The sequence below is a fragment of the Mercenaria mercenaria genome, chromosome 5 (genome assembly GCF_021730395.1).
Source record: "Mercenaria mercenaria strain notata chromosome 5, MADL_Memer_1, whole genome shotgun sequence".
Lineage (NCBI taxonomy): Eukaryota > Metazoa > Mollusca > Bivalvia > Venerida > Veneridae > Mercenaria > Mercenaria mercenaria.
This window is the reverse complement of record NC_069365.1, coordinates 4889577-4902774: the sequence shown is the minus strand read 5'-3', so window position 1 is coordinate 4902774 and position 13198 is coordinate 4889577. Positions and strand designations below refer to the sequence as shown.

The window sequence follows — 13198 nt, the reverse complement described above, 5'->3', positions numbered from 1 at the left end:
AAAAATATAAAAGTGTTGTTTCATTAAACGACTATCTTCATAGTATTTTGTCATACATTTGTAGTACATAACTTATACCCTGTTATTCATTATTTTCATACTTTTCTCATATATGAATTTACTGAAACTTTGTTTTGTATCTTCGTATTACAATGTTATATTCTATGTTCGGCAATGAACATACTATATGTTTTTGCTGAAATAAAATATCTTGATCTTGAGTTATATGGAGTCAAAGATTATGATAATATTTGAATGCATTCAGGTCAAGGTCACTGTTACTAAAACTGCAAAATTGGTATCTGTCCGGTATTTTTAGTATTTGATACACTTATTGTCACCAAGCTTGTGTTGACAACAATCATTTTCCCCATAGGCATACACTAAATTCTATAACGCAGTTATCTTTGAGTATAAGTATTGCCCCCAAAAGAATGCTTACGATGTGTGCTTTCTTTCGAAAATAAAATAAAATCCATGTTCATAAAGTATCCATATTTCGTAGACGGGTATATCCTCAACAAAACTGTGGAGGCGGACTTGACAAATCAAGTATTAATGTTATAATGTAGGTCTATATCAGAAATTTACATTACACTAGAGAAAAGTCAACTTTATTGATGAGATCTGAACAAACTCGCCTCTTATAAATAACCAAAATTCATAATCCAAAACCAATGTAAGCTAACGATAAAATATGCGATAAATAAATAAGTCAATATAATCCGAGGGTTAACACATACAAGTGCTTATATTAACAAATAAGTTAATCGGTATTCAAGTTTATATTTCTAATGGACATTTAGGTTTATTATACTGGAGGAGCTGACGTATACTAAGAGATTCTGATATGTGTAAGCTCTACATAATTATTTAATTATAATATATTCAATTCAATATAGTTTTAATTTAAAAATACTGTTCCATCTATTAGGAAAAGAGTCCGTATTAACATCTTTTTATGTGATTTTCTTTTTTATCCTTTACTAAACAAATTGTGAAGTAATTTAATTAGTATCTGGTTTTGGTATTAAAATGTTCTGAATTGTGATAACATTTTAGTTTGTTTATAAGTATGACAATACTTGTTTAAGTAGAGAAAAGCTATACAAATTTTGTGGATGAAGTATTTGAAAAGGAAGACATTTTCTTCTAAAAAGTAGTAATGTGATTGTTTTGTTCTTATAACAACTAGCATATTGGGGATATTGAAGACAAAGTCAAACTTACATTGCCCGAATCTAAACGAGTTGAAAAAGAAAAAGAAATTTTTATTTTGACAATGTCAGACAAATAACTCGCATGTACTTAAGTATTATCGAATGGCCAGCGTTGAAAAAAGACTGTATGTGTGTATTTGCCTACAGCAATGTTAAAGTTTATTGCACAACCTGTCAAATGTATAGTCATGCAAATTTACGCATGCTCTTCGTGTTAATGAGAAACAAATTACTTGTCTTGTAGCTATGCCTGTTAAAATAATTTCAAGTTTTTTTTCTTTATACTCCAGCAGATTACCATTGATGATTTTTACACAGTATATGGTAGACCTTTCGTAAACTTCTTCTCGTATATTGGTATCGATAAATGTTGAAGACTTTTAAATTGTATTTTCGTAGACTATTTAATTGTCCTTTACCATTACAAAAATCGAAAAATAACAATTGATTCATTATATACAGAGGAGGTCACTGCGTTTACGTAGGATTTATATTGCAAATCTACTATAATTCATATACATAGAACATTTTCATTGTATCTTATTATTTCACTAAACTTAAGGATATTTTAAAACAATAATATAAAAATATTTCTCAGAGTCTTCTCAAAACAAACCTTTTTCCATTTGGTAATATTTATTTAAAATATCTATAAATAACAATGTAATTTGATTGGGTTTTAATGATTTATTTACAATATTTGATCAATAAAATGAAAAACTTTTAGTTTTATAACATATCGACGGTGTCGATCGAAAATCCCGAAAAATAAAAAGGTGGTTTTCAGGAGAGGCAAAAACCTATTTTAAGTGTTTTTCCCGCCTTTTTAAATCAAAAATAAAATACCGAATAATGAATTTTTCAGATCGATTTCTGAAAAAAAGTAAACAACACTGAACATCCATACTTGCAATGCTAATTGGTATTTGGACGAGCTACATGCTTGAGTATTGAAACGTATTGAAAAGACACTTGTAACTTAAGAAAATATTGAAATTCACTATTCGGCTTTCTTTCCAATCAGCGAAATCAATCGGCATTTTCTATTTTTCTCATTATTCAGTATTTTATTTCTTCCTATTTCAACTCCTTCCCATGGGCTAATTGACCACAGATTTGGAGAAAATGTGCGCAGGAAAATGCTGAATATTATTCGGCAAAGAAAAAAAATAGGCATTTTCATTATACGGGATTTTCGATCGACACCGTATATTGGTGAGAAACAACCATTATACACCTTAAACCATTTAAAATTAGAATGGTCAGAACATGTGACATCTTTATATTCATTTATTCTTTTTCCTTTTTTGTCAGTAGATTTGCGCAAAATTTATTACATGCACACTTTTAGTTCTAGTTGTCAAGGAGATTTGTCGACATGATTCTTAGATACGAAATAACGAAATATCATAAAACAGTTTCCTAAGAAGAATTGTTGTGTTCATTTCAAAAGTCGTCTGTAAAGTTAGACAGTGTCTGTTCACAAGTTGTCATTTGCATAGGTTTAACTGTACACGCAGTTACATTTATCATAATTTCATTCTTTCGGTATAAATGAATTTAGCTTTTATTGCACGAACATGTTAGAGCAATATATGAAATGTTCTGTGTGAACTGAACTCTTATCTGTGCAGAAAACTAGTGCTCCATGTAGCTTGGAATAATACAGAAAACTAGTGCTCCATGTAGCTTGGAACAATACAGAAAACTAGTTGGAATAATACGAAAACCAGAGCTCCAAAAAGCTTAATTAAAATAATGAAGAGAATTGCAGTGTCATAAATGTAGGTATTTGAATGTGTTTCTCTTAAACTGAGACTGTTTTATTGCAAATTGCAGATGAGACCAGTAATACCATACAGGCTAAAGAATGCACTGGTTGACGTTATGTATACTGTCAGGAATCTTGGTTATATATTTATTGATTGGAGGGGCGATCTTTATGGCCATTGAGAAAGATAATGAAGACGAAATATCAGCCACACAGTCCTCTACATTTTCACAATTTCTTAGTAAGTCTTTAAAATATACATTTTGCCCGCGCTGATCACACCATTTTTAAAAATCAAGTAATTAGTTTAATAAATTGTATATTTATTCGCAATCGGTTCTGGTAAGCTTATTTCGGATAAATTCCCATAAAAATACCACCACAAGTAATATAACTCTTAGATCAAACGTTTTGGTCCGAGCGATTAGAGTTGTTATTATTTAATCAAGAGCCTGTTAAAATATATCTCGAATATAATGAAATACTTTTGTAATCTTTTACTCCCGTTTATGTGAGACATTCATGCACTGTTGGAAAGTGGGTTGTTCTGTCGATTACCCGATTGAACATGAAAAGATACTATAGGACCCTTCTCAGTACAAGACGCGGCATGTTCTTTACCACCAATTGTATTCTATTATTCACAATGCATTATTGACTTTTTAGCTGACAACACGTGTGTAACAGCCAGTGAACTTTCTGCATTTGCAGCTGCGGTTATTGAAGCATACGATTCGGGTGTTGTAGCGACTTCAGACACATCCAGCACGAGTAACTGGGACTACGGCGCTTCCGTGTTCTTCTCTGCAACAGTTGTTACATCAATAGGTAAACTTTTACCAGAACGTTCAAGTTGTGCACAAACATGAATTATGCATACGTGAGAATTATCTAACAGATGAAAGACAAAGTGTCTGATGAAAGAATATATTGTATAAATTAGCAAATTGTGGATTTGTCTACGACTGTTAAGCATACCAGTTATTAACACTACAAAACATTTCCATTGTTTCCAACACTGTAAATTTCAGTTTGTACATTAGAAGAAATCATTGGACTACGGACAAATCCCACGCAAACAAACTCTTCTGCTCAATTTGACAAAGGCAGATAAATCCTTTCTATTTCCAAATATGTCCAAAATTTACAGATAGATCTAAAGTAAAAAAAAATGCTTATGTTTCAATCACTGCAGGTAATTTTGCAGTTACAAAATCAACCAGACCAGCATTGCGTAAATGAATTAATGTAGACGTGTACAAGATTGGTATTATACTGCAGAAAATTTTCTAAAAAAGGTCAGGAAGCATTTATCTTTACATAAAACAATACTTAGAACACTTAAAGTAGGCTTAAATACTTTTTCAAAAATGTTTGCACTAGTAGTATGAATTGTAAAATTTTGTTTTTCAGGGTACGGACACATTTCACCGACAACTACAGGCGGCCAGGTATTTTTTGTTTTCTACGCTATACTTGGGATTCCTTTAACCGCCGTAATTCTTGGAGCAGTCGGTGAGAAAATGACGAAGCCTTACAAAAAGTTAGAAAAGAAACAATTCTTTCCAAAATATCCTAAAAGTGAAACAATTGGGAAAAGAGCAATTTTCGCAACCCTTTGTTTTGTGTTGTTTTCATTAATTCCGGCGGCAATTTTCCAAGCAGTAGAAGATTGGAGTTATTTAGAAGCGTGGTATTACACGATTGTTACACTTACAACAGTTGGTTTTGGCGATTTTGTACCAGGTGAATCCATAATACGTATGATATTTAGTTATATAAAATGCACGGACGTCCCATATGATTTCATGTCAGTTGTATTCTTTTGAGTTTTCAACGACTTTTGAACTGTTTTTTTTTTCGAATTCAAAAAGGACATACATACAGTTAATTTGCCATAACACTGGTCCCAATCAAAGCAAATAAAGTGTAATTAAAGCAAATAATGTTAACGTAAAAAAATAAGAACGTAAATATATTCCAAGTAAGTATTTTATTGTTCATCATGATTGCAGCCGTTAACCCTTATTGTATTAATTATATTTTCATAGGTCAAAGTGATTCGGACCTTCGTGGTTTCTACAAGATTATAGTAGGTGCATGGATATTTTTCGGACTTGCCTGGCTCTCCATGGTGCTAAATCTAGTCGGAGACTTCCTCAAAACACAAGCTAAGAAGGTTGATAATGACGAGGACAAGAAAGAAAGCAAAGACGATGCTAAACCTGTGAGATATATTTTTGTTTGCACTAATTACTGTTAAAGTTTAAGTTGAAGTACTCTTAAATGATATTTTCCTGACAATTAAAATATATGTAGTTTCATAGTTCTATAAGGCGATGAAATGCTTGCAAATTCTCTTTAATTGTAATGATGTTTAATGATTTAGATAAAATAATAAATTCTGTAAAAAGATCATTTGAAAGCAAAGAATGCAACCAAGAAGAATAATAGCAGACTCCGTTTGACTGAGTTTGTTCATGAAAGGTAATTAAATGTGCAACACCTCTTATTGATTTAGATCAAACTAAATATATTTAAAGCGACTCGTTGACACATTTTAGGCGATAAGATTATTGTCTCAAAAATACATAAATGTAGTACAAACGGTTTGGCATATGATTTTTGCAAGATATCCTGAAAATATCAACAAGAGGGCCATGAAGGCCCTGTATCGCTCACCTGACTATTGACCTAAAGATCATCAAGATTAACAGTATGACCAAGTTTCATTAAGATATGGTCATAAATGTGGTCTCTAAAGTATTACCTAGCTTTTCCTTTGATTTGATCCCGTGACCTAGTTTTTGACCCCACATGACCCAGATTCGAACTTTACCTAAAGATCATCAAGATTAACATTCTGACTAAGTTTCATGAAGATACAGTCATAAATGTGGCCTCTAGAGTGTTAACAAGCTTTTCCTTTGATTTGACCTAGTGACCTAGTTTTTGAGCCCAGATTTGAACTTGACCTATAGATCATCAAGATCAATATTCTGACCAAGTTTCATTAAGATATGGTCATAAATGTGGCCTCCACAATGTTAACTAGCTTTTCCTTTGATTTAACCTGGTGACCTAGTTTTTGACCTCAGATAACCCAATATCAAACTCTTTCGAGATTTTATTGAGAGTAACATTCTGACCAAGTTTCATTAAGACTGGGCCAAAATTGTGACATCTAGAGTGTTAATAAGCTTTTCCTTTGATTTGATCTGGTGACCTAGTTTTTGACCTCAGATGACCCAATATCAAACATATCCGAGATTTTATTGAGGGTAACATTCTGACCAAGTTTCATTAAGATTGGGCTAAACTTGTGACCTCTAGATTGTTGACAAGCTTTTCCTTTGATTTGACCTGGTGACCTAGTTTTTGACCCCAGGTTAGTTGTTAGTTGCTATTTTTGGCCGTGTCTCTACAAGTTCACCTTAAACATGATATTGTATAATGTATGCCACTAACGACATGTCTTGGCTAAAATAATGTTGTTTTTTGTCGAGAATCGCATTTCCCCGAACATGACATTAGTTTTACACTGACGTTGATCTCGGTATGATTGTCATACTTCCTCTTTCTTTCAGAATGGAGCACAGGGCGGTACTGGACTTACAGAAGTTGCAGTATAAAATAATGTAAATGACATTTAAAGGCTGTATCCGAGCAAAAAATTGAAGACATTACTGTCAATATTCACAAAACGTCTCTCCCAATTGCGCTTCTTAATTATACTGTACAGAGACATTAAGATAAAAAGAGAAACATATTCGATTTTCTGAAATAATTCTCAAATAGGTTAATAAATTACTCAGTAGAATAAATAAGTTTCACCAAAATTCAGAAATAAAGCAATATTAACACGCAATACTTACACAAACCTTATTCATTTCTATTCATTATTCTTGTTATTTAACTGATATTCAAGCTTCCGATTCAAGCAATATCATTAAATATTAACCGTCTTTTTCCTTTTATTTTTGTTAAGTTTAATTTGATAGTATATGTCATAACTTATCTTTATAGCATTCTTTAGTTTTTTTTTTCCAACGGTAAATATAAAATACTGCATATAAAACATTTACTTAGTATTCTTTTTCTGAACACAACTCTGACCATTTTGTTACCTAATTAATGTCATTAATATTGGAAAAACTTGTGGTCCGATCCATTTTGTTTTTCTCTTAAATCAGCATGTCATGTAGATCTATATGTGCGTTTATTGAAAGAGTTATGTGTACCCATGTATTGTATGTTATGAATTTATATTAGCAATAAAATATGATTACATTGTAAATCAATAAATATCATTAATAGTCTTGAATTTTACTAGTACAAAATGTAAAATGTATATATACGAACAAGCAGAAATAAAACTCTGCATGCAGTCGTACTTCTTTGATTAATATCCATGACCCGGTTCTACAAATAGTTGAAACAGAAACACTTTCTTTTTTTTGAAAAACGAAAAGCGAGTCTTACAGAGTCTCCCTCTCAGCCCTTCTAACATACAGTTGCAAGCTGATGGTGACATTATTTTCTTATTCATTTTAACATCATGTACATTTTTATCACAGTTAAAATCACCAGCTTGACCTAAAATGTTGTATTTACCTAAATCTTAACTACCACCATGTTCCAAAGTCACACGACAGCGTAAATAAACATTATTCTAGCCACACAATGACAACAGAAGGTATGACACGTAAGAATAAACGTATTTAGTACTATTCATTTACTGCATGTCTTTGAGGCGACAAAGCACCATTAAGGATCTGACGAAACAAACCAGGAGACAGATATCAAAAAACAGGTCAGTCCTTGTATGATTTAAGAACTACTGATCACTGAGTCTTCTACCTGTTCCGTCAGGCACAATCAAAGGTAAAAGAGTAAGATCCAACTTTAAAAGCATACGGTGTGTCTCAGAACAGTCTGGTCATAACTTCTTTTAAAAGCTTCTAGAACGTTTTATAACTTTAGAAAATCCATTTATCTAGGTGCAAAATCAGACAGGACTTCTGTTTAAGTCGAAGTTCCACGAAAGTCCATCCTGTGTATCCTGTTGCTTCTAGTGTTTCATCTTCTCGCTGACGATACTAGTCTATATATATACGCTGGTCTATATATCCTGCTGCACAAATTCTACAAACTTTCAAATGGACTACTTAATTGCTATTAGTCTTTCACACGGGTGGTAAACACGCAATCCAATTCCCGCTGGGAATACGCTTAAAATGGGTTGCGCAACATCCGGTGCTGGTGTTGCGCGTCAATATATACAAAATCGAGGTAGATGGGTTTTTGTTTTTGTAATTAATGACATATTTACGAATGTTTACGAAAAAAAGCAAAATGCTATTCGACACAAAAATAAATAAAGATCATATGTGTGAAATACCAACTTATTATTCTAAGAATCAGCCATGTTATCACGGAAACTCTGCTGGCTCGAACTGTCAAAAAAGTATGGTATCATGAAAAATGCAGATTTTTTAACTTTTGTTCCCTTTTCTGGAAATGTGACGCTTCTAATGAACAAACATGTGTAAAACAGTCATGAATATTACATACACTTGAATGAAATGTTCCTTTTGGGGAAAAGATTGGCAAAAAATAATCAGGAATGGGGTCGCGCCCCAGGAATGGAGATGCGCATATACATTATATAAATTACAATTATACGAGCAACTCCATTCCCGGTGCGCAATCCCATTCCCGATGATTTTTTTTTGTCAATTATGTCCCCGTAAGCAGGATTTGAAGCAAACAATTTTGACATCCATTATATTATAACAGTTGAGTTTTCATAAAAAGCACCAGATGTCCTCAAATTTGGCATATGAGGTCAGAAACCTGCCATTTTTATTGATTTCATACTTTTTCACGCTTGTGATAATAGAGCCGAATCATAAATTACAAACCAGATATTTTACATATATAATGTATCGTTATATTTGTGTCGAATAGCATTTTGCTTTTTTTTTTCAAGAAAAATTACTCTTGTCTCATACTAAGCAAAATTATAACTTCACATACCTCAATTTCGTCTTTCTTTACGCGCAACACCAGCACCGGACGTCGCGCAACCCATTTTAAGCGTATTCCCGGCGGAAATTGGATTGTGCGTTTACCACTTGTGTTTTTACTGCTGTAAATGTTTACGGATTTGGGGTAAAACACAATATTACATTTTTCAACGATTTTAATATTTAAGAACTCACAAGATCTACCAATTTACTTGACTTTCTGTGGCGAATTTATACGAGGCCAATATTAATGAATCTGATTTGGTCGTAAAATAGTAAAAAATGAGTACCCGTTATACGGTATATGTATCATTAAACTATTTTATAGGTATGACCCTATACCATGGCTGTACTTTTCCAAAATTAACGTTGAACTTCTTCTGTGAGTTGGAACTCTCCCACTATCTCAGTAGATTACCAGATCATGTCTCTGTCTCAGCTTTCCGATGCTCAGCCTGTATCTGCTATTATCTATAGCATTCGACTATCCCGTAAAGGTTTTAATTCTTTGCGCTGGCCCTAAAACTCGAAACCTAATTGCACAATACTGCAACACTTCTTTAGTATTATAGGCGTTAACTTATGAACGTTAATCTTCTTCTGAATAACGTATCCGCCCTGACTGCGTAGCTGCAATAGCTTTTTCATCAAAGTAATGGAATAGATTATAAGTTGAATCATCTATGTGTCTCATCAACCCATGGATACAGAGTGAAGTCATTTTCATGCGTGTACCTACTTATACCCTAGCAGAAGTGCGCTTTGGTTGGGGCTATTTGTAGAACTTATTTCTGATTGGTCCAAATTCGTATTTAGTGGCTATTGACTTAGCACCTTATGCAAACTAAGCACTTTTTACCTCTAAGCAGGAAGAAAGCATGCATAATTGCCACAAGGATTAGCAAAATGAATAGAAATCTATGTAAATATCAAATCAGTTAATGCCCTATCACTGTAATTAACCAAATTCAGCAATAAATAAACCCAATTTCTACTATTTACAATTATTCAACTAACCACAATTATAGCAATATTAGATTAAAAAAGGAGTCAACCACTATTTGTGCTTAAGTGTAATGTTATCAATGTATCAAATATACAAATTATACTGACACTGATATTCATAATACTTTATTTGATTATCATAATTGTAATTATTATATTATATTATATTATATTATATTATATTATATTATATTATTATCGTTGTTTGCATCATGTTGACGTTTTTGACTATCCGTTTTTGGACCACAAGACGATCACACTTTACAACGGAACGTGGTTATATAAAAAGGTGTTATAATAGCACATGAGCTGCTCGCAAATCTCTCTGTTAACACCCCATTCCTCCCAAAGTGATACAAGTCAAATGGTTTATCGCGGCCAGAAATTTGTATAAACCGGACAGAAGTTGCGAAATTGTCATTTGTGCAGGAAAGAAGCGTTTACCATAATGTCCAGTACTGGACAGGTATAGTGACCATGCACGGACACAGCCAATTTTCTCAGAGGGGGTCCGATTCCCTGCCCCCTCTCCCCCCCACCCTGGAAATTTTGAAATTTAGCACTTCATTTTTTGCATTCTGGGACAGTTTTATGGACTAACCTGTTAAATTTGGGAAAATGATAAAATCAAGCTTTCTTGAAGTTAAAATTCTTAGTTTCTTTTAGATAAATAATATGAATTATGTCGGGGTCGTATGTAGTAGCAGCCGCATATACTTTACATGCAGTCCTAATGTTGCCTTTTTCGAAAAACATTATCTTTCCTTCTTGTCTTCTTTCCTTTTTTAAAGATTTTCTATAGGGGGTCCGGACCCCCGCCCCCACCCCCCTCTTGATCCGCGCATGGTGACATATCATGCTTTCTGTTTATGCAGGTAAACTTGTGTTTGGTTAAATTTCAACAGAGCACAATTGTCTGAACAGTGTACAAACTCATTACTGTTTTTTCAGGCAAGGGTGGAAAAAAGTGGTAGACAATGAAAGCAGTAACAGTTTTATTAAAAAAAAAAATAAACAATGAGACAAACATTTCCAACATCTTTCGACGGTTCAAAAATCCCATGTTAAACATACGATAAAGCCCGAAACGCGTGAACATGTTCCGAATGTAAATCGGGTGAAGTAGGCGCTCTATGTATAGAGTTAGATTATGCGTCTAGATTGGTCTACTTACTTATTACTTGAGGATAAAAAAAACGTGTTTTTTTAAATGTTGCTCTTAAACAAGGGTGGCGGTTGAACTACTAAAAGTACAACAACAGTTAATTCACAACAAATAGTACGGTATGTTTTATAATCAGTAGTATTTAGTCTATATTTAGACTATAATCTAGTCGTATTTACGCTTATGAGACCTGTTTCACCCATAAGTAAAGAATGCCTTATATTTTAGTATGTCCAGTATAGTTTCGGTGAATCCAAATTACTGAAATAACTAAACTGGGTATCTGACGGTTTTAACACTCTTATATATATAGGAAAAGTCGGACTATTTCGAAGAAATGGTGCGTCGTGTAATTCAACTTCAAAATAATAATAATATTTGATTCTTATGCCCCCGAAGGTGGGTATATCAAATTCCCGCCGTCCGTCCGTCTATGTGTGTGTGCGTGTGTCCTTGTAAATTCTTGTCCAGGCTGTAATGTAAAAATTAATTTGGGATTAGAAAATAATTTGACACAACTATTAACCACATTGAGAAGGTGTGTCGCGCTTATAATCCGAGTCTCTCAGGGCAAGGTCAATGATACAAATGATGAGTGACTTTTTTTCGTATTCAGTCCATATCGCATTGGCTCTTGGAAGGATTTTGAAATAAGTTTGCACAAATATTCATCTAATCCCAAAGGTGTGTCGTTTTAATGACTCGGATCTCTTTGGTCAAGGTGAAGGTCACAATTTGACATATTGGTTGTTTGCATGCGGTCATTACTTTTGTTTTTGTTGTTTATATATGGATATAGAAATAATTTTGTGCAAATAACTATTTTAGCATGAGAATATGCTATATGCATGAACCGGGTCTCGCGGGTCAAGGTCAAGTTTATTATTTGAATTTATCTTTATTTTGCGCAGACAACTGTAGCATTCTTAGGCAGGCTTCGAGGACATTTGTCATACGTAATTTATGTTATGTGTTATATTAAAACCCGTGTGTCTAGAAAAAGTATGACAGTAGTAACATATATGCTTACGTCGTCAACTTTGAGCAAACCCCCAAATGACGTTTGTATGGACGCAGCCATCTTGATATGGACGTCACGCCATTTTACAATGCAAATAATACTAACAGCTCTTGTTATGAGTAAGTAGAGCTGTTGCCATAAGTCAGCCTCGACGTCCGCGCCTGTGTTGGCGTCCTGATTTGGTTTAGCTTCTTTATGTAAGTTGGTATCTCAGTAACCACTCGTGGAAATTAATTGTAACTTCATACACGTTATACTCCAAAATGCAGTCCGATGGTTTTACAATTTCATTTCGCTTTTAACAAAGTTATGTCCCGTTTTTACGACGTATATGTTTTTAGTAGAGATTTTATATGTAAGATGATATCTCAGTAACAACATGTGGGAATAAATTGAAAGTTCACACACTTGTTCACTGTGATAATCTGAAATGCAAAGCGTATGTATCTTCATTATATTTGCCTTTTCACTAAGTTATGCCTCTTTTTCTACTTAAAATTTTTCGGTTAAGGCTTTGTATGTAAGATGATATTTCAAAATCTACTTGTGGGGGAATAGATTGAAATTTCACACTTACCGAGCTTTGCTATCCTCCGACAACTCATGTTGTAAGGTTATAACACACTAAATAGCTGTTCTTCTTTATTTTATACAAAACTGACCTATTTCCAATGACCGCAGGACACATCGAGACCCATTTGAAATGTCTGTAACTTACATTTTCTTGAAGAATATTGTCAGTGCTAAACAAAAATCAAAAGAATAAAACAGATCATGTTTGTAGCAAAAAAAGTAATTTCAGTCAAACACACAAACTGCAAAATCAGCTAAAAACTGAGACCCCAAATTATAGTGGTGGTGTATGATCTAAGTTTCCATGAAAAATTCTGTCATGTTATTTCATAGTAAAAATGCTACCTACATGTAAAGCATAGATCTGTCATGTAATGTTGGCATAATACAAAGAAAATAATAAGGAAAATAGCT

General features: G+C 33.3%; 1 protein-coding gene across 1 annotated transcript; it reads left to right on the top strand.

The window, feature by feature from the left end:
* The first annotated feature begins 731 nt into the window (after positions 1 to 731).
* On the top strand, positions 732 to 7307 carry LOC123558754 (potassium channel subfamily K member 2-like). Its single transcript, XM_045350623.2, has 6 exons — positions 732 to 854; positions 3060 to 3232; positions 3658 to 3819; positions 4405 to 4737; positions 5043 to 5218; positions 6579 to 7307. The coding sequence occupies exons 2-6, from the start codon at positions 3091 to 3093 to the stop codon at positions 6621 to 6623; spliced, it is 858 nt and encodes a 285-aa protein (XP_045206558.2). The 5' UTR covers positions 732 to 854; positions 3060 to 3090; the 3' UTR covers positions 6624 to 7307.
* The last annotated feature ends 5891 nt before the right edge of the window (positions 7308 to 13198 follow it).

Bases quoted from the DNA above. Each gene is read 5' to 3' on its own strand.
- LOC123558754 (XM_045350623.2), top strand. From the start codon at position 3,091: ATGCACTGGTTGACGTTATGTATACTGTCAGGAATCTTGGTTATATAT. The intron at 3,820-4,404 runs GTAAACTTTTAC...TTTGTTTTTCAG, and splicing joins AACAGTTGTTACATCAATAG to GGTACGGACACATTTCACCG. The intron at 4,738-5,042 runs GTGAATCCATAA...ATATTTTCATAG, and splicing joins TTTTGGCGATTTTGTACCAG to GTCAAAGTGATTCGGACCTT.